Here is a 21,483-nt window from a genome sequence, read left to right as displayed (position 1 = left end):
ATTAAAACAACAATTTTTGTTTCTGCTGATTTTAAAAATACCCAAAGTATCTGAAAACCCAATTAACGGTCAGATGTTGGGGACAGATTTTACTAACAATCGCTTAAAAATACAGGCCATTGAATGAGAGGTGGTCTTTGAAAGAGAAGTATTTCAGACATATTATGTTCTTTGCAATAAACTGTAGAGAGAACAAAATTCAACACTTTGGCTGTCAGAGCTCTGAAAAATGGTCCATAAAAATACCAAGGAAAACTGATCAGTGAGCCTTAGCAATTAGAAAATAATGATCCTCCATTTAGACAAGATTATCAAAGTACAGATTTCACTGTTTAGCTCATTCCCGTGTTCAGCTGCCTCAGGGATGACACATGCTCTTTAGACCCCAAATGTTCCTACAGATAAACTCATTTACTCACCTAATCTCTAATGAGGAAATGCCAAGGCTGAGTATATAATTCAGTACAATTTTCAAGGAGGTATTATAATGCAGATTGAAGTGGAAAGGACTGTCTTGAATATGTCAGAGTATAATATTAGTCTCATAATTAGATGATCAACTGGTTATGAAAATTATTGAGCTGTAAGAATTACATAGCTTGATATTTAGTGCTGCTGAGCAAATGTACAGTTTGATATATTATTCCGAGCAAAAAGTTGGGCAGAATGAAGCCACGAAGCACAGGTTTGGGTTGCCCTCAGGGAAAACTAATTTTAGAAGATTAAATTTTGCCTAGAAATAGAATTCACTTTGTCAATAGCCAATGACATTGCAATCAAACCCACAGATTTAATGGTTTCATGTGATCTCTACTTCATAACAGGATCCTGAAAAAACAGAGAAGTTTTGTTTTTTCCATAGAGACAGACCTTTCACTTACAGCCCGGGGACCAGAGAAATAAACCACTCAGCAGTTTTATTCTGTAGGGGTTTGGAACACCCAAAATTCTGCTTCAGTGTCATCAAATGAAAGCCAGTATTAATATTCACTTTCTGATTTGCAGTGTGCTTTAGGTGTTCTGTATCCGAGTGCTGAAGTACGATATCGATGAAAAGGTCTATAAAATGAATTTTCATGCTGAATCTATTGAGTGCTTACAAAAAAGCAGACTGGTAGCTGCTGACTCACTCATAAGACTTTGTCAGATATTTCAGAATCTGCATAAATCTCCATAAAGTCAAGATCTCTCTATCACATTATGCTAAATTATGAGTAGCAAATTAACTAAAATGTTTGAATACAATTAGGTTAGGAATAGGACCTATTTTTATGAACCAACTTATCATCTCAGAAAGAAACACCATCGTAATTGGATCACTTACTTCTTCTACATTTATGTATAATTCACATTCAAAAAGAAAAACGTCAATGTTTCTGCCTTTTCTTGCAATGGATTTACTTATGAATAATTACTCTGGAATTCAAATTTTTTCTTAGCTTTGATTGACAGGTAATTCCAAATCCTACAGAATAGCACCGACGCCATTAGAACAGAGAGAGGATTTAGAAAGAGGTTGTAAATGTCTCCTGTGCAGGTCTCCTGCACCTGGATTAGCCAGCGCATGACCTTATAAACAGGGTTGCTAATTGTTCATGTATCTGCAAAGGCGTCTGCCCCCCTCACACCCCCCTCTCCCAAACCCCAAAGCTCCTTTCCACCTTTCCCAGCACATGCCCCCAGGCTTCCACAGCCAAATGTCTCTGGATGCAGATGCCTTTGCAGCCTTAGAAAATTACCATTAGTAAATGTTTCATCCTTCCCTGTTAATTTTCTTAAGAAAGGATTTGTTAACCCTGTTTATGAATCACGCCACCACCCGCCTCACCGGTCTCCGCGTGCCGCCCATGCATGTTAGTGCAATACGGATATTACCGCCAGGTGAACCACACGCAAGCTCGCATGCTGTCCGCGGACTATAGATAAATACCGACTGTGTCTAGGCGGGCAGGGAACTTTCTGAGCAGATAAACCAATTTCTTGCTATTGTATAAATGCCACTCATTTAACCCGACCTGCGCAGCTCTGCAGAGAAGTTGGGTGTTGCTCATGTATAATTACCCAGGCGCAAAGCCCGTGCCCCCTATCACACAGTATCATTTCTAATCGTTGCAGTAAAGATCTAAACAATACCAACATCTTGGGAAATACAGACATCTGTTAAACTCCAGGTGGTGAACTTCACAACTAACACAACACCACATTACTGTACTGTTACAATACACTGTGTCAAGAACAACAAGAGCTCTGGGTTAGTCTTGGTTATTACTGGAAAAGTTAACTTGGCTTCCCGGCACACATGGCGTTAAAGAAAAGAGGAGGAGAGCAAACGAACAAAAGAAGAATTGGCAGAATGAGAATGTGAGAAGATGGGGAAATACAGCAAAAGCCCACTACGAGACATCAGGCTGGTAAACAGGGTGTAAATCAAGCTGCTTCACCATGGCTGGAGGCCAGGAGTGGCGGAGAGGGAGAAGTGACTCAAATTTAGATATCATTACACTGGAGAAAATCAGCTCAGACACTGGAGCCTGAGCAGTCTCCTCCTAACCCAGGTAGTAAGGAGATTTTGCAGCTGGTTGAGAGCTGATCTGGGAGAGTCCCACCTGCCTGTTCATCCTGGACGATGGGGGTCTAAGGGGACTGGACCGGCAAGGGGAGCGGGTGCCTGGCAGGGTGGGCACTGGGCTGTAGGTCATCACTGTTACAGGCTCTCAACTCAAGTTGTTTCCCTGTATTCCTCTTGGCATCATCCTGTGGGATTTTAACCGGTTCCCTTGACAAGCACTGGGAGGCATAGTGTGGCAGCCCCAGCCTATGTCCTGGGGTACCCAAACTCATCACCATCCTCTCCTGCCTACTTGGAAAGGCAGTGACCACTGCTGCTGCAGAATAAACATTTGCCATTCCTAATGCGGTACTAACTTCTCCCTTTGGCCATGGTGATCACAGCCCAGGTTTGGGACATTAAGCCCCACACTGCTGCTCATCTGACAGTTCTAGGACATGACCTGTGACACAGCACCAGTGACCAGGAAAGAAGCACTGGAGGCACCCCCATTTTGTGCCAGGCAGTGCCACTGACAGCTCCCAGAGGGTGCCAGGGCTTGTCTGGTGCTGTGGGAGACGGGGCTGGGGCCACTCTCTTCCCATTAACTGCATTTTCTTGGGGCAAATTGGGCTGTGCATGTGGGTCTGAAATATCTCCAAATAGCGGCTGCCTCTGAATATAGACCTGTCAAGAGAAAAATTGCCACTTTCCCCAAGGTGGCTTTCGAGCCAGAGGTGCGTGGGCATGGGAAATTGGAATTCACGAGAGTGGGACAATTCCATTACTGTCTCCTCCAGCTTCTTCCTTCTCGTATAATAAGGGAAATAACTACTTTGCAGGTCTGAGTATATCTGGAGGACAGCAGCAAACCAGTGAGCAATGAGCCCATGACGCAGCTGGATTTACAAACTGTATCAAGAATATTATTAGGTTAAAAAGAAGTTTGCTCTGAAGGAACTTTTTTTATTTAAACACAGCGTTTTGCTTGGCTTTTATTGTACTGAATGGATTTATTAAAAAAAAAAAAAAAAAGGAAAAATGGAAAATGATAAATTATTTCCACTGAGAAGATTCCAGTTGTGATAGAATGTAGACTCAGGAAAAAAAAAAGGAAAAAATAAAATTACAATATCTCACTAAGCACCAGGCAGCAGCGCACACACACACACAATACTTCATCTTATCTTCACAGAAAGAGGAAAGAAACTCTCTGTAAGTGCAGAGATGTGTGGAAGTTTTGGGGTCACAACTCCAGATTTTTCACTGAACCACAGGAGGTTCATCTACAGCACCCGGGACTGATTCCCCCATATTCCCCACAGTCAGGTTCAGAAAGAAAATCTTTCTATTCTCTTATGCCGATGCCTGAAGAGCAGCGTGGTAGATTCACTACCACTGGATCCAAAGAAAAGACAACAAAAGGAAACACAAAGCACAGACCTGACAATCGCACACTTTTTGAAGGCAAACTAAGAGTTTTTCTGAGCCTGCATGGGATAACGGAGGGGTTTGAAATGAGTTCAGTGCTTAAAAATGAAGTAAAATAAACCAGCCTTGATGTAGCTCTGTAGGACCAGGAGCGGAATCACAACCAAATAAAAAGAAGAAAAAATAAATAGACCCCCAAAACCAATGACAACACCCCACCTTGTGCTGCCCCCATTTTGCAGGAGAGGACAGGAGGCCTACCAAGAAAAGCAATAGTGAAGGCAAATAAACAAAAATACCGGGAATGGCAATGGGAAGGAGATTCAGGATTTATTAAAACATGTGGTGATAGCTTCCAACAAGGCCTTAGAAATATGAAGTAGAAACCTTGATCTCCCCAAGTTATCCTCTGCAGTGAAAGCCAATAGCCCCCACCTTGCAATTTTTATTGAATCAAAACTCCTTGCATTATATGAGAGATGGATGGAGCCCTGCTCCCATCTCAAGCAGCGGGAGCTTGTTCACAGGTGAGAGTTTTAATGGCACAATTTTCCTAGCATATTATTTTTGTTGAAAATTACAGCTATATTTGTTTCTATGTTGGTGCCTCTTTAATTATTCAGGCTAATATCCTTAAGCTATGAATTAAACAAAATGCTTGTCAGATCAAAGCTTCTCCTAAAAATAAAAAGAGCAAGGGACAGATATGCAGCCCTGAGCACTGTCCTGGTGAGGGGGGATGGGAAAGGGAGGCATGAGCGTGCCCTGGTCAGGGTGGCCAGGTCAAAACCCCCAGCAGTGTTCCCCAGCTGGTCCATCCCCACCAGGACCTGGAAAGGCTTTGAGGTGGCACCTTTATTTCTTTTAACTCACAAGACGCTTCATGGATTGAGTTACTCTCGATCTGTACAAAGAGTTTACAAGCTGGGCAGCACAACGGCTAAATTCCATGCCCACACCAAGGGTTGGTGTGGGGTTGATTTCTCTGTTAAAACACGGAGGCTCTGCACTACACTGAATTTTACCCTGCTGAAAAAATACTGTGCCTCCCTGAAGCCCAGCATCTGTGAAACAATGAGCAAGGGCTGGAGAAATAACGAAATAACCTCCCTAAGTGAGACTGCCTGCCTTCCAGAGACACTCCTGCAAATTATTCAGACTCCTAAGTTGGTGGTTGGAAAGCTAGAGTAAACAATAAAGGACCCATTTCACAGTCCAGTCATTATTCTCTCAGGAAAAAAAAAAAAAAAAAAAAAAGAGAGAGAGAAAAAAAAAAAGCCATGAAAAGTCTGACAGTGTCTTAATGAAAACCAGGAAAAAAATAATACTGAAGAACGTAACATGATCAAGGGTAAATTAAGGGTTTGCAAGTGTCAGTCCTGAGCCAGGTCTGAAGACCTGCAGTTCAGAATGATATGCGTGTGCCATGAAGTAAGCAAACGAGCTTTGCACCACACACACGGTTTAGTGGGATGCCTCACAGCCGCGGTGGCCAACCGTTAGTGACACAGCACTGCCATTCAAGTGGGACGAGACGTGCCGACTTCCCAGTACCTTGCACTGCACTGGCTGAGCTCTCCATTAATACATCATCCAGCATTAGATCTAAAAGAACGAAATGGCATTAATCACCCGGCAGGACACACAGCAAGACTTCCCTTCCCCTTCCGAGGTCCCTATGGCTCTCGGGCTCTCCGTTGCCTCTACTGGGAATGTTTCCTGGAGGGATCCTCTCCTTGTACCTCATGGAGGGTGGGCTCAGGTGCGCAGGCTCATTTTGAAAAAGGAAGGGATCTTGTGCTTCTCCTCTGTACACAGGTGGAAGCCCAGGAGATCCCTGAGAACCCCCTTGCTTGACGATGATGAAGGAGAAGACACTTCTGAAGGATGGACTTTGTACATACCCTGCTGGGCCAGCGCACCTTACATCTGCCCTACATCTCACCAAGCTAGGATCTCACGTGCTTTTCACATCTCTGATTGGATAAACGTGTTTGAAGAGTTTATCAAAACTCCATCAAAATACCATCAAAATTGACCGTGCAACCAGTTAAAAGTCTACGTCTGTCCATGTCTGACACCCATAGGCTGGTTTGAGCATCTGGGCACGTGGAGGAAGCCCAGCTGAAAGGAACCTCCCTGCAGTTGCTGGCATAATCAAAGCCCTGGTCTCGGTATCATCTGCAAGCTCCCACCATGCAGAATGAAGCTAAGCAATTACATCTGTTGCCTCTGAGGGCAAAACTGGACACGGTCAATTAAAACCAACATTTCACTGAACGCGAACTGGGAAAACTGTTCTGAAGCGATTTGGAGGGCTTCATACTTTGCTCTTGAAAGGTTTTTATGGCGATTGAATACTCAGCAATATTTGATCCTCAGTAAAATAGCTGTTTATTGCCTCTTTAATTAGGCATTTCATAGGACTGAATGAATAACTACATCTCCAAGGATGGTTTGTGATTCCTTCCCGCTGGGAAATTGCCCAGACTTATGTCTCCTCTTCATCTAGTTCCTCTAGCATTATAAATAAGGACATTAATAACTAAACATCTATTTTTCTTCTACAGAAATGTCTGCTTTCCAAAACTGCAACTTTAAATAGGGATCTTTCTATCCAGCCTTTAAAAACATTTTCTAACTCATCAGCCTGAAACTATGCTTGGGAACTTGGACTGACTGAAAGAGCTTTCTAAGCATTTCCTTGATGTGAAAAACAACCAAAAAAATTTCTTTCCATCTGTATCCCACTTAACTGAGAACAGTCTAACGTGTCCTCCACCGCTCTTGAGGGAAGCCTCCATCTTTCCACTGACCATCGAGGAAGCCAGGCTCTTGGCATAAACCAAAGTTTGATGTCCAGAGGCTGGTGTGATACATCCTACTGGTTACAAAACCTGTGAAGCTCATGGGACTTAAAGATGTGACCAAGGAAAAGTGCTGGGTAAGTGCTGAACTGAGAGAGGCTGAGACACCGCTGTGGCACGTGATCTGTCACAGCTTTTAAACACCTCTTAAGACTATTAAAAAAAAATAAAACAGACTTAATATTACCAGCTTTCGGAACAAGCGCCTGATCAGACAGCCTCTTAAACAGTACTGAAGTCTGTCAAAGATAGAGAAGAGTTGTGAAAGGGAACACAGCAGGCGGACGGACCAGGGAGCAAAAGCGTGAGACCATGGACACAAAGGGCAATGGAGAAAGTTCAGTCAGAAGAGAGGGCATGCGAGAAGAAGAGTACCTCTGACCTGTAGCCTATGGCTGACTTATTTCTTACTTATTCAGCCAAATTAAATGAAAAAAAAGACTACAAGACAAATGTCAGGTTGGAGACTTTTGACAGAGTGGAGGTCTAGCCTCCTTTCACCTGTAAAGCCTTCTCTAGGCAGGGCTGCAAGCTTGCACATCCAGTTTGGAGTTTGGTTCAGTTTGCATCAGTGCTATTTTATCTCGTTAGTTACTCTCCTCAACTGCTTTTTTTTTTTTTTTCTAATCTGTATTTCTCAAGCAAACACATTGATATGTTTCTCTAAGGAGTTTTTAAGCATTACTAGAATGAGATGGCTCCATTATTTTATTACACTCTTGAATAGCAGTGGTGTTACTGTGCCAATAAATAAACCTGCTTGATAAATGGGACAGGTAACATCACTGTGGCATTACAAGGCTGTAATAAACCAAATAGTGAATCCAGTTATCAGCAACAGTGCTCATGACTCAAAAGATTTATGGTGCCATCCGGCACTGCTGATCTTTGCAGTTGTCACTATTTGTGTAACACTGAGCTCTGCTATCCAAGAAGCTCCAGGTCTGATTATTATTATATTTTAATTTAAATAACCTCCTATGGAAAGGTCATTGCAAATCATGCAGCCATTAAAAAGGCTTCTATGGCTCCTTGCTCAGTCTAAAATGACACTATTTTCTTCATGCAAATTTTATAGCTGGACATGCTTTTGGGAGAAGAATGATCACCAGAAGCGAGGCAGGGAGGGGAGGGAGGAGGGGATCATGTGGAAGGTCAAGCAGGACTCAGAAAGATGAGGAAAGACTACCGACCAGCCATCTGTTTCTCCTTACTCCTTCTCTTTTTCTCCAACCGGCGAAGCCTCTTTTCCTCCCGCCTTTTGGCTTCTTCCTCCTCCTGGTGCTGCCGACACTTGTGGAAATTCTCCACCACCACCCCCACGAACATGTTGAGGACAAAGAAGGCCACAATCAGCAGGAAGGAGATGAAGTAGAGGAGCATCCATGGGTTGTAATTCATGACAGGCTGCGAAGTGGAGGAAAGCAAATGTCAACTGAACCTCAAAAAAAAGAACAGGAGCAAATTTGATACAGCTGTCCCATCCACAAACCCGTAGGTGCCCCTTTGAGGCAGCTCAGCGTGCTCTGCTCTTCCTGAAAATTAGAGCCCTCTGAGACATTTTAGCTGAATGCTCCCAAAACACAAAGCACATGGAGGACAGAAGAACCACCTCTGTTCTGCTAACAGCAGGACAGTAGCATCCTTTGCAGCTATTGTAAGTCCCTCACTGAAAATCACTATCCTACACAAAGCAATTCTTTTCTTCTGAAATGACCAAATTTCTTAAAAAGTCAAACCATTCTTCGATGCAGTTCTCCTAATGCTAGTTACATCAGTTGCATGCAAAATCTGTAGGAAAAAGGCTAGGTCCAAATCCAGACTTTTCACTGAACTCCTTGTCACACCCCAGGACTTGGGTTAAATGCCTCCCTCGATCCTAACCCCATAACCCCATTTGACTGTGGAAGCCAACAGTACTTTGCAAAACAAGAGACAAAATGTGTGACCTTTGACAACTCATTTCTTACAGCTCTGCTAGAGCACATACCTGCTGGTCAACTCCCACAGCATCTAAGCCATCGTACATGATATCCACCCACCCGTCCTTGGAGGCCAGAACAAAGAGAGACATCAGGGCCTAGAAATACATAGAAAAAAAGTTAGACATAGTTGCACTAAAGCTCTTTTACTTGTAACATTTTACTGCTTTTTGCCCTTTCCTGTCTGAAGATTATCATTACCTGTCTGATAATGGGACACTTTGATGTCCAAGGTTTCTCTTGGCAGCAAAAACCTATCAATGCCAGCGCCTGGTTCAGCAATGACCGCTAATTCAGAAACCACAAAGCCGAAGACAAAAGCAGCTTCATTTCCACCCTCCAGGTCTCTGCTGCTCCCAACTAATTAGTTCTTACCATGCTGCTAAAATAAGGCTGTGTTGCAGAGGTGGTTGAAAGTGTCCAGCTCTATTAGACAAGCCCTTCTGCAAGATATATTTGGTTTGTTATGTAGCAGTGAAGCAATTAAGTACTCCACGAAGCCACATGTGCTTGTTCTGTTCCAAAAAGAAGTGTATGCCTGCTTGGAAACACTACCTTTGGGATTTACAGAGACAGGATGCTGTGTATGTGAACTGAATATTTACTGCGACTGGTAGTGCCCTGTAAGAAAATCCCATGGGATAATAATGCACAGGTTTTAAGTCAAGGAGGTAAAGGAGCAAAGAAGCAGATTACCATTCTATTAATACCTGGCCGAGATTATCAAAATTATACTTGTGCCGGACCCATTTGTAGCTTGCTTCTGTACAATCCGATTTATTTGTGATGTTTCTGGTGTCCTCCCCCTGGCAGACAAAAAACTTGCCTTTGAAAAGCTGCAAAACACGCAAAGAAGAGAGGAACTGTAAGGGTTCAGTCCGCAGGATTTCTTCTGCAGATGATGGGCATTTCTCCTGGGGTACTCTGCACAGCCCACGCCGACCAGAGAAGTTAAGGGAAATGGCCTCATTCGTGCAGGTTATTAAGTGCGAGCAGCCTGTGTAATATGCACCTAATGAGCAAATGCATGATTTCACATCGTTTAGGACACCCACCTCGTGCATTAGGTTGTCTGGTTCAGTGATCTGAGACTGGCCTAAAGGCCTTTGCTTCTGGGTCGCCAGCTCAAGTGTAGCCCCAACTAATAGCCCAGACCAGCTAATGGCTTCTTACCACATGTGGAATGACTTCAGTGACTCTCAGCCCACTTAACGATGCTGGTTTCAAGAGTCACCGACAAATTAAGTGTAACGGGGTCCCTCTGTAAGCAGAGAAGAGGTTGCACTGATGAGGTGCAGTGATGGACTAAGCTCTGCTCTTACAGGTCACAAGGGGACATGTCAGAGAGGAGCCAAGCTGCTGCGAGTGACATTGGGCTCTGCTGAATCAAGAGTGCTGTCAGGCCAGCTTCGGTCTCTGATCCTGAATGCTGTTCTCCAGCCATCATCAGGCTCTGCAGTCCGTGCAGGGGTCTTTGGAAATATTCCTCGTGCAGAGCTTAAGGAGCCAAGCCCATCTGGTGCTGGGTACCTGACCTTTGGTGTAAGCCAGGAGTGATACAAATCCTGGGGACTCAGCTCCTGTTTTACACCTGCACGAGGAACATGAGCTTCCACATGCTTAATTCTAGACCTGGTGCTTCCCCTGACAGAACAGAGTGGCAGAGGATGATTACTGCTTCAGACAGGGTGATCGATGCTAGCAGCATGGATGGTATCAAAGACCAGGAGACATCCAACAAATCTGCTTTTATTTGCTGACAGAAGCTATTGACATTACTGTTTTGGGGGGAAATGGCAGCCTACGCTCCAGGCTCCTTAAAACGCCACCTGGGTATGCAGAGAAAAGACGCTGACAGGTTTTGATCTGTTGTTCTAGACAAATATCAGTAGAAATAATAGCGAACAAGATAAACCCACGCATTACTCCATGGGTTTCCTTCAGAAATCAACAGCAGAAGGATGTTCTCTAGGCATGCAAAATTAATCACCACTCAATGCAGTCATAAAACTTCTGGATGCAAGAGGAGTATTCCCCGATCTTTCCATGGAGAAACACTATCCAGGGTAAGGCAGACTGGGGAGATACAGCCTTCACAGAGAAAAGCAGGAAGGTAAACAACTGTTTTTAATATATTGTTCTATAAATATAACTTCTCCAGGAGCTGGACTGTAATGCCACTCAGATGGGAGCTGTAATATAACCACTAACAGGCTTTGAAAATGCAAAGCCCAATTTGCAAAACTGCTGATCCCTGTTAGTGCTTCAGATTTTAGCACTTCCGCAAGTGAAAGGCCCAGTGTGTCCTTCTGTACTTGTTTTACCTATCCATTTCTTGGGTCTTTATGAATGACTATTCACATGTGGGCAAGCTCTACAACCAAACCAGTCTTGCTAAGAGCAAAACACCCTTAGAAATGTGGACATCTGGATTTTAATAGCATTAAAAACCTCTGCTTTGATTCCCAGTTCATACTTACGTGAGAAAACCAACCGTAACTTTGAGATATCATCTTTTTATAGAAAATACCTATGGCCCTCATCTTGCACCTAATTAGACATAAATATTAACTGAGAATTTTGCATCCTGAATACAGGATCAGTCTTGCTTGTATCTACCACTTAGGCACATCAATAGTCATGACAATTTAAAGTAAGACTGCAAGTCACTAGGGAAAGCAATCACAATAAGCAGGGAGGAAATTCAAGGAGCATACTGCAAGTTTCGTTGTTTGGCATAAATTTTCCTGTGTCTGAGTTTTATATTGTTTTATAGGATATGCTTAGTTTTATGAATCTGTTTAATACAATGGATGGATGTTGTACAGTAATGCTAAGCCAATCTAGCTGCTGAGGTGGTTATGGATGGCATTATTTTCTTCTCTGTTTATTTTCAATGCTGTATTTATTACTTAAACAGTATATTAGTATAAAATATTATATAAGACACCTTTCCAAAACAAAACCAAACACAGCTGCTTTCCAAAGCTGGCTGTGACAGATCAGATAAACTTCAGAAAGAAATGTTATGTCAGAATATTTATATGAAACAATCTCTTCTTCCCAGGTAATGAGAAACCAATTGCATTGGAAACTCTGCCACTTTCCCCTCCGGGTTCCTGCACTCCTGGGACTGAGGATATTGCCAGCAGAGCTGGCAGGAAGCAGACTCTGAAATCTCTATTTCTGCAAGCTTTCAGTTATACAAACTGTCAGAATCTGAATGAATCTCCAGGTGAAGGTCTCTCTGGAGTTTACAAACCAACAATTTCAGCTTTGAGAGTTTCTATTCCCCCATTGGTTTATACCTAGAAGAAAGGTGGAGGGGAGATGTCCCCATGTTATCTCCCAGATGGAACAGGAATGGGATTTAACGGTTTCCCTGAGCAGAGTTTTTCTACTAGTACGTGCCATGCCTCAGGCCTGACCTTTCTATGCTGTGGCCAGGGAAAAAAAGTGGAGATTTATCTTGATTCATGTCCCCCTGCAAGCAGAGCAGAAGTCCTTGTGGTGGGGAAAGGACGAAGAAAGCCCACTCTGTGCCTTTGAGGGGTCACCATGTTGGGTTTTGTATCGCTACATGCAACAAGGAAGCTTCAGGCAAGTTCAACGTCTCGAGTGACTTGGAAGTCAGGAATAAATGTGTCTTGAGAGCAGCAGAAAGGCCATGCTGTGCTGCTGGGGTGGGGACCAAAAGCCACATAAGCCCTTAGGTGTGAGTCACTCCAGGCTGTTAACCATGGCAAAGTTATGGATTCAAAACCAACACACGTTTCTAGAGCTGGGCAGAGAACCTTGATGGAATCAGAAACAGGCAATACCAACCACACTAACTGGCTCTAACCATTGCTCTTTCAGCTATGGCTAGGAATGCGTGATGCTGGGCCACTGTTGTTAGGTTGTAATTGTTAATGAGTTTTTAATGGCTGACCAATAATGGGAAATTGCTTCCACTTCGCTAAGAGCAAGGAGCGTTCCCCAAGAAGGCCAAACAACCCATTGGTTTGAGTTTCAGAAAGGCTTACAGTGTGCCCATTGGTATGCGGGGCCATCTGGGGCTCGTTACACTTTGGATTAGGTGCTGAGGCTGACAGGGACTCACCTGAACTCCCAGGATCCCAAAGATTATGAAAAAGGCACAGCAGATGACCACAATGTTCCCAATGGGCTTCAGAGATGACATGAGAGTCTCCACCACCAGCTTCAGTCCTTGAGCTCGACTAATGACTCTGTGGGGGCAAGTAACCACAAAAGCTGTGTTAGTCCTGTTCATGCCCAGTTCTGCCTCCTATCAAGATAGATGTGAAGAAATCAGCATTAGGGAATTTTTTAGAATGGCAAGTAACTCAGAAATCGTGATGGAAAAAGCAGTTCTGGAAGACTGACCTGTGAGATTATGGAAGTGTTTGAGGGAAAGAAGTTTCTGCCTACACATACAGCTTTGCATAAAAGAAGAGGAGGAGGAGACCCATATAAAGAGCCAGGCCAGAAAAGTCACTAGAGAAAGAACTAGGAAAGCAAGATACATAGGCTAGTCCCGTATCTTTCAAACTTGGAATGATAGTTTTAATCTAACTCACTACTTATTCTTGATCTGTTTGCTGAATAGCATCTTCCAGTTATCATTCACTGCAATATATTCAAGCCTTGGCATTTTTCTTTTCCTATCATTCGGTCCAAAGAGCTCTCTAGGTTTCCAGCCTTGATCACACCTTCTCCGGGATCCAACCTGTTGGTTTGCACCATCCACAAACACACACCTGTAGCCTGTTCAGGACTACAGAGGGCTTCCCAGTGTCCATTCCTGCGTAGATTTAGGTAAGGCTCTTGATTTCCCTTCTCAGTCTGTGAAATGGAGCAGCCACACTTAAACAGCTGCCTGCACATCCGTAGTGATTATAGAATCATCAAATGATTTGGGTTAGAAGGACCTTTAAAGGACATCCAGTCCAACCCCCTGCAATGAGCAGGGACACCTTCAACTAGATCAGGTTGTGCAGAGCCCTGTCCAGCCTGACCTTGAATTTTTCCAGAATGGGGCATCTACCACCTCTCTAGGCAACTTGGTCCAGTGTTTCACCACCCTCATCTTAAAAAAAAAAAAGTCTGTACATGCCTTTATAGTGCTGCTATGTAGAGTCCTGAGCTACCCCTCAGAGCCACTGCAGTCTCTGTTTATACCCGCTGCACAACCCCAGCTGCTGAACCAGCAGTGTTCTCCAGGTGAAACTTCACCAGCAGGCCCACAGGCATCTAACCTTATTTCTGTAGCTCCTCTCTGTCCGGTACCGCTCAGAATTTCATATCAGAGGATTAGATCATATGGGAAGGTTGGGGAAGAATAATGTGGACATCATGACCGAAGCAGATAGGAAAAAAAAAAAAAGTAGAAACTGTGCTATACTCTCAAGGACAATGCTACAATGAAAGGACAGGCTTGTGTGATTTAGAGAAGCCATCTCACCATGCTGGGCAAGATGAACGAGGTATTCAGGCTCATAGACCTGCAAGTGGAGAGCTGGGGGACAGAGAAAGGCATGTGAAGAGGTTGCATGCCTCCCTCCTCTTGATGCCAACTGGAATTAAAGCATTCCACTTGCGCTGTAAATCAGTTTGTACTGATGCCATAGAAACTGTGCTTTTCCAAGGCAGAAATAACTGTCTGCTGTGTAAGTCAGAGGGAAGCGCCTGTGTGCTTCTGGGTACTGGTTGGTGACTCCTTTGAACACTTGGCACTCAAAAGTGTCACAAACTTCCTCACCTTCTTTCTGCCTGGTTCTCTCTTTTGCCATGAGAGTCTTCTCACTGCCTCTCCCATTTCATCCCAAGTCTTATTGCACCCCCCTGAAGCACCGTTGGCATTTTGTTGCCTGGAGAGGATCCAAGTTCTTCTCCTCTCTCCCCCTCCCGGCCATGGTACTCCCAGCAGAGATCCCCATGGACACATCCACATGCCCGACATACATGGCCTTAGCTGGGACCACAGCCAAGCCTGCACCAAGCCTCTCCTGCCCCCGAGCCAACAGGTTTAGCAAACCGCAGTGATCAATGCATGGGCACAAGGTCTTTCAAAAATTGTTGGCTTTAAACAGTATCTTGAAAAGCTAAAAATTATTTCCTTTTTTTCTGGTTAAATATTTACTCAAAATGTCAAGGGTAACTCATCAATTATCATTTCAAAGAAGAAACAGATGGTGGTATTTTTATCCACTCCCTTACCCGTGAAACACAAAAGGCAGATGCTGCTATTCCTCACACTGGGTGTCTCTTCCATGTAGCTGCTGTCACTCCCTATTTCGGACACCTCGGCTTTCCCGACGCTCAGATCTGAGTTATTTTAGGGAATGAGCTGAGCGGTGAGATGGCTCAGGGACCAAAAGGCTGCTCAAGGCTGAGATGCCCCAGCAGTCAGTGTGGACCCCATGCAGCCATGGCAGCGTGGAAACTGGTCGATGTGGGCTGCCAAAACTGCCCACGTGAATTAGCCCAGGCTGAGGTCTTCTCTGGGGCAGCTCCGCTGCTGCTGCCATGTTGTACCTGCATTGAGGCTGAGAGCTGAGCTGAGGCCAGCTGTCAGAGGAGGCCAGACATCAGGTTAGTGTGGCCAGCTCAATGAGCTGGTTAATCCAGACTAAGGGACAGTGTCTGCAGGGCAAGGGCTCTTCCCACTCCACCTGAGCGCACAAAGCAAGCCTTGTCCTGGACAGTCTGAGGCTGAATCTCTCTTCTGGATCCTCAGATGGTCTAAAGACCTCGCCATCCCTCATGTGATACCCTCACACAGCCTTAGATGAAATACTACAACTGCCAAAACTACAGATGGGAAACTGAGGCATGGAGGGACTTCAAGCCATGTTCTCAGACGTATGTAGGCAACTCATTTCCAATGATTTAAATGGTAATTAGGTGGAATGGAACCTTTAGGGATCCTGACTTAAGTATTCTGTCCACTGTCACACAGGATAGAACTGAAGTCAGATCTTCTAAATCAAAGGCCTGTGGTCTAAACTACGTAAATTTTGGGGAACAAGGAAGAAATTTAATCTCCAGAGTCTAAAGATGATAATTTTCTCCTACACTTATTAAGAAAGCCTATTCTAGAAATAATAAAGTGATTTCCCTTGTGAGATACTATTTGGTATCCAGCAGAGAGAGAAAATAGGAGGTTACTCATCTGATTTCACAAAGTCATGTGTGTTGAGGAGAAAAAGGGCTGAGAAACTGCAGCATTTGGCTGCTTTCAGTGTTTTGATCAACCAGGGAATTCCTCAAATGAGAATGCATGAGGGTAAAAGCTGCCACTAGTTTAGCTCCACGCCAATGCTGTTTCCAGCCCTACAGAGAGAGAAGACTTTGAAAACATTTTGAAAAATAATAGTTCTTACTAATGAAAACCTTCAGACCTTGGAGATGCCTCAGACTCAGGGTCTGATCCAACGTTGAGGCGAGTCCATGCAAAGACTCCTGCCACTCTGCTGAGAGTCTGATAACTCTCTTAAGAAGTGCCAATGAAATCCTCAACATTTCCAAATTATTAGTATCACCTCCAATATGTCAACAGACAGCATCCCCACACCTCATCAATATTGCCCATGGTCCTGCTGGTATCAGGCTTGTAAACTCATATTATCTGACCCATGACTCCTACAATTTATCGCTGAAGGATGCAGCTGATTTGGAGCCCTCTGGGCGTGCCAGAGCTGTAGACCTGCCAAGGTTGCATTCAGGACAATTCCAGTCTGCATTAGGCATATGACAAATGGGGAAACTAAAATGAGACCATTTTTTTCCTTTCAGTGTGAAGAAATGTTAATTCCTCAAGTTCTTCCTGGTTCTGCTGGTCTCAGCATTCCCAGTGCTGTTAAACCCCTGGTGTGAGACACTCCAAACCCACTGCCAGCCTCATCCCAGCTGGATCACATTTACTAACATTAAGCCTGCTAGCCTGATCAGAGTTCTCGGAAGTAGCGGCACTTAGATGAAATAGCAGATCAACATTAATGAAGACCTTCCTCCACAGATTAAAAAAAAAAATTAGCAAAGGTGATAATATGAAAGATAGAAGAGAGTCTATGAAATTACTATTTCATACTGTGATGGTATGAAAAGTGAATAATTTATCCGTCTGCTTTGGAAGTCAAAGCCCAGGCTCTGTAGAGAGTAAAACAGCACTGAAGTCCATCCACATTAAACTTGAATACATTTTCAATTTGATTTCTCTTGTATCTTAAGCTACAACACTTGATCCCAACAACAGCAGGTTGAACGCATTAGGAAGGAATGTTATTGTATAAGCAATCCCTCTACTGGCTGAAACATCAGAGGGTCATGGAAACATCTTTAAATGTCACTCCCGTGTGAATATATTTTTGGAATTCTGGTCATAAAGCTGGGCTCAAATCCTCATGGATTCAATTTGGAGGCTGATAATCAATCATGCAATCAAAAGCCCACGATTGGCAGACAGGCCAGATTTTAATGACTGGGCAAAAAACACAAGCGGAGTTCTGTGTGCTGTGTAAAGCAACAGGCTTGTTTTCACAGGAGAAAATAAGAGACAGAATGAGGGAGGTCTCTTGCAAGAACCCCTTCAGACCATCAACCAGGAAAGCCAATGCAGAGATGATGAAGGCTGTCCCTGCTTTGGAGTTGAGTGTGACATTCGCAGCCATGGCTGGGCTTCTCACGGAGGGTGTCCTCTCTGCAGCCCTGTCCCCGAGGACCCACAGAGAGGGAGGACAGAAGGAGCTGGGTTAGCTCCTCTGTGGTGGGGATGAAGCACTTGCTTTGTTCTCTGCATCACACCTCCCTTGAAAGGAAGGGCATTGGCTTGGTCTCCATGGGGCACTTCACCCCGACACGGGGACTGGAGCCACAGCGTGCAAAGACCTCAGGTCGCCTATCCCAGCTGTCATCCCACGTTGCTCGGCTGAACGTCCCAGGCAGGGACGATGTGATCCCTGAGCCATGCGGTGCAGCCCGCGGCAAAGGCAGAGCGGGCAGCTGCGGGCAGCGGCGTGCTCAGGGCAGCCCAGATGTGCATCGCAGAGGCAGATGTGCTTACACATGTGGAGATTTATGACTTACTGAAAAGCCCCCAGTTTGATGGCTGCTTTTTCATTTCCTACAAATCTAATTACAGGGGAATAGAACTGATTGTGAACATATTTAGGGAATGGGCTTGTTGCTGTCTTTTTACATTTCCTTTGTAGTAGAAAGCAGCATGTTGGCTGAAAACATTCACACACTCTCTTGAGAAAACATATCAAATGCCAACAGGAGTGGAATAGCAATGGAAGAGCCTAATCCTGCTCCAGATGGCAGGTCTTCCTCCAGCCTGCAGTTACTCAGTGGATTATTCCCCATAACTGCAGACTACTCATGCACATAGGTAACTGCAGAGAAAGGCTCTAGTAAACAAAGACCCAAGTCCTGGCCAGGCAGACCTACAGATCTACAAAGAAGCATACAGGACTTTTACTAGGTCAGACAGGTGACTCTAGCAGGGCTCAGCACAACCCAAGCCTCTTCCTCTACATCCAATTCAACTGCACCACCTCAAAAGAACTTTCATGAACTTTCATTCCACAGTTCAGAGATGGGAAATTGATCCTTCTTTTAACCAGAGCTATCCAGATTATTCTGTAGTTTATCTTAACACAGGTCAAAAATCAGCAAAACCAGAAGAGCACAGCAGATCTACCAAACCAGTAATCTGGCAGAAACTACCCTCAGAAACTACAGTTGACACGGGGATGCCAGAGGACACACGAACAGAAAAAAGTCTGGAGTCACACAGGAAGACAGTCTAGTCACGTGATCAGGGAGCTGAACCACACCAATAGCGTTATCTGTCCAGATTAAAGGCAGCTCATGTCATAAAACTCACCAGGCACAACATACATAGTCCAATTTAACAGAATGTCTTTCATAGCTGTTAAGAATATTTGAAAGATATATGTATAGGCACAGCCATTGTTATTTAGACTTTAATTCAAACAGGGGTAGTAAAACAACATCTTCTGTTAGAAGCAGGATCCTGTTTCTTCTGTCCTGAATGTTCTGACTGCAAAGCAAACCTTTTATGAAGGAAGCAGCAGTAAGATATGACAGGCACACAAAGATGCTTTGAGCAGGAAGGTTTATTAGCTGCTGCATAACAAGAGCAGCAACAATAGTATTAAAGAGGGACTGCATTTAGCATGGAGAAAAACCTTCATGCCTTGAGGTACAGGACAAAACAGATGCCTGTTTGGAAGAGGCTGGTCCTTGGGCAGGTTCTTGTCAGTGGGTGCCTGCCCCTAGAGCATGGGATACTGCCTGCTGCCAGAGATGGGGGAACAAGATAGCAGGACAATTGCTTTCATCTTGTCTAGGCAATTTTCAAAATAAATGTCTCTGTAAAATTAATGGGGAACTGAGGGAAAAAAAGCTTCTTTGCATTCTAGGTTAAGCAACAGTTTAGTCTCTGCTTCCTTAAAAATGATCTGCCACCTGCTACTAATTTCCTTCTTTGTTATGAAAGCCATTGACTGCCTGAAGGAAAGAGGGAGAAGAAGCTGTTAAGCTGCACTTTACACAGAGCAAATGAGAACACAAATAGCAGGGGATGTGTGTTTTAATGAGCAAAAGAGGCATTGATCAGTTTACTACTGCACTTGGGGCTGGTCCCAAAGCACAGCAAGCGCCCAGAGCTCCTTGCGGCTCTGCAGGACCTGCGGACGCTCATTGTCTGGGGAGCAGCAGGAGGCTGGGCACAACGCTGGCAACAGACGCTGTGCCCTTGTCTCGCCTGCCCCTTCCCTTGCACAAATGCTGCAGGAGAGGCTCAGCTCCCTCTTTGGCACACACACCCTACACTCATCCTCTTCCTCATCCTCCACTTACCTTAAGGGCCGCAGTGTCCTCAGCAGTCTCAAAACCCGCAGCATCCCCAGGATTTTCGTGCCGCTGTCCGACACCATCGAGACCAGGATGTCAATGACGGAGATGAGAACCAGCACCCCATCCAGCACGTTCCAGCTGCTTTTCAAGTAGGCTTTCTCCCCAAAACACAAGCCTAGTGCCACCACCTGCCCGGACACCAAGTTGCAACAAATTATAACTATGGCATCCAATATGTTTCTTCCAGTTAGCAACCTGCTGAGAATGCATTATTTACAGACACAAGTCTGCGAGTCCATTTGCTTCCCAGTATAGAAGCCTAATTAGACAAATCAGCAAAGTGTTATATTGCAAGGATTGTAAAAATACCTCTGAAGAAACATCCCAGATCATCCCTTACAGCTGATGTATTTTTAATGCAGCTAAACATAGCCGCACTAAACGGTTCCTAACATGTTTAGTTCTGGCATAAAAAGTTTGATCACATTTTATTCCTGCAGACTACAGGAGTAAAGGTTCAGAGTGGCTGACCCAAAGCAATCATTTACAAGCTTTGCAAATAAAGAAACTAGAGAATCTTTCCAAAGAAAGAGCAATTGTTCTGTGAGATGATTATGAATTACACAAGAGAGATTTACAGCAATGGGTTTCTGAACCTCCTGCCTCAAATCCAGCAAAGTGTTTCAACGTGCTTAAGTCTCTCCCTCCTCAGGAAAGCACATAGCTGCTTAGGTTGTTGAGGACAATTGGTTGTTGAAGACAATGGGACTTACATGCATGGTTGAAGTTAAGCATGTACTCAGGAGCTTTGCTGAATAGGGAAGGATTGCTGAACTGAAGCATCCCATTGCTCATATAATGGTGTAAATCAAGAGCAACTTCAGTGAAATTGTTCTGATGTAAAAACGTGCTCAGAATAAGGCATATGGTAGGTATTTGAATATGATTCAGAAGAGGAAAATATACAGCTGGTAGACCTAGGGGTTTTGAGAGTCCACCATAATAAAATATCACAAATATAACACAGGCGCACTTATCCTGCTGCTACATTTACCTTAACTGTCATCTCAGTCAGGAAGATAACTGTAAAGATGTAATTGGAGAGTGTTAGGAAAATCCGTTCCTACGAAAAAGAAAATAAAAGACAATATTTTATAGCCTGCTTTCCACAGCTGTACAGCTCCCTCTGCATATTTGGGTGGTTGCTAACTGTTGTCCAGCTTCTATGCTGAAACAAGTCTTGGACTGTTTGCTCGCAAAGCGGGAAAAAATCCAAATATTTAGACAATAACACTCTGCACGGTTCAGCACTGCCAGTGCCCGGATGCGTGTCAGCACCATGGACAGGGGCAGCCGCCGGCACCTGCCCCAAAGCCCCCGTTTGCCCCCAAATGTCCCCACCTGCCCCCAAATCCCCGCCCCCCAGCAGAAGCAGGGAGATCTCCCCCCCTTACAGCATGCTTGACAAATCTCTACCTGCCCCTCACCTGCAGGCGTCATCACACAGTGCAAATATCACCGAGTTCCCAATTCTCCTAACTTCAATAGTCAATATTAGCGTGGCTGTGCCGCCAGGCAAGCAGGACCCATGGGACGCTGAAGCGCAGCTGGCATGACCTCTCACAGCTCCACCAAAGCCAGTGAAGCTCTGGGGGTTTGCGACAGCTCAGACCTGCTCCCCAAAAGATTGATTCACTGGCCCAAAGCCACAAGCTAGACCTGGGCATGAAGCCACTAGTCTCATCTCCCCGTCCCTTGTGCTATCCACCAG

General features: G+C 44.5%; 1 protein-coding gene across 1 annotated transcript in view; it reads right to left on the bottom strand.

Annotated features, from left to right (window-relative positions):
- Positions 1-21,483, bottom strand: part of CACNA1G (calcium voltage-gated channel subunit alpha1 G) — a 149,575-nt gene that overhangs the window by 27,342 nt on the left and 100,750 nt on the right. The window contains exons 20-26 of the mRNA XM_074922074.1: positions 20,767-20,835; positions 19,716-19,900; positions 12,931-13,057; positions 9,539-9,664; positions 8,837-8,926; positions 8,040-8,253; positions 5,534-5,584 (exon numbers count right to left, since the gene is read on the bottom strand). Coding sequence (XP_074778175.1) covers positions 5,534-5,584; positions 8,040-8,253; positions 8,837-8,926; positions 9,539-9,664; positions 12,931-13,057; positions 19,716-19,900; positions 20,767-20,835 — 862 coding nt within the window. The remainder of the gene's footprint in view (positions 1-5,533; positions 5,585-8,039; positions 8,254-8,836; positions 8,927-9,538; positions 9,665-12,930; positions 13,058-19,715; positions 19,901-20,766; positions 20,836-21,483) is intronic.

This window comes from Athene noctua, chromosome 18 (assembly GCF_965140245.1).
Source record: "Athene noctua chromosome 18, bAthNoc1.hap1.1, whole genome shotgun sequence".
NCBI classification, from domain to species: domain Eukaryota; kingdom Metazoa; phylum Chordata; class Aves; order Strigiformes; family Strigidae; genus Athene; species Athene noctua.
This window is presented reverse-complemented; position numbering and strand designations above follow the sequence as displayed.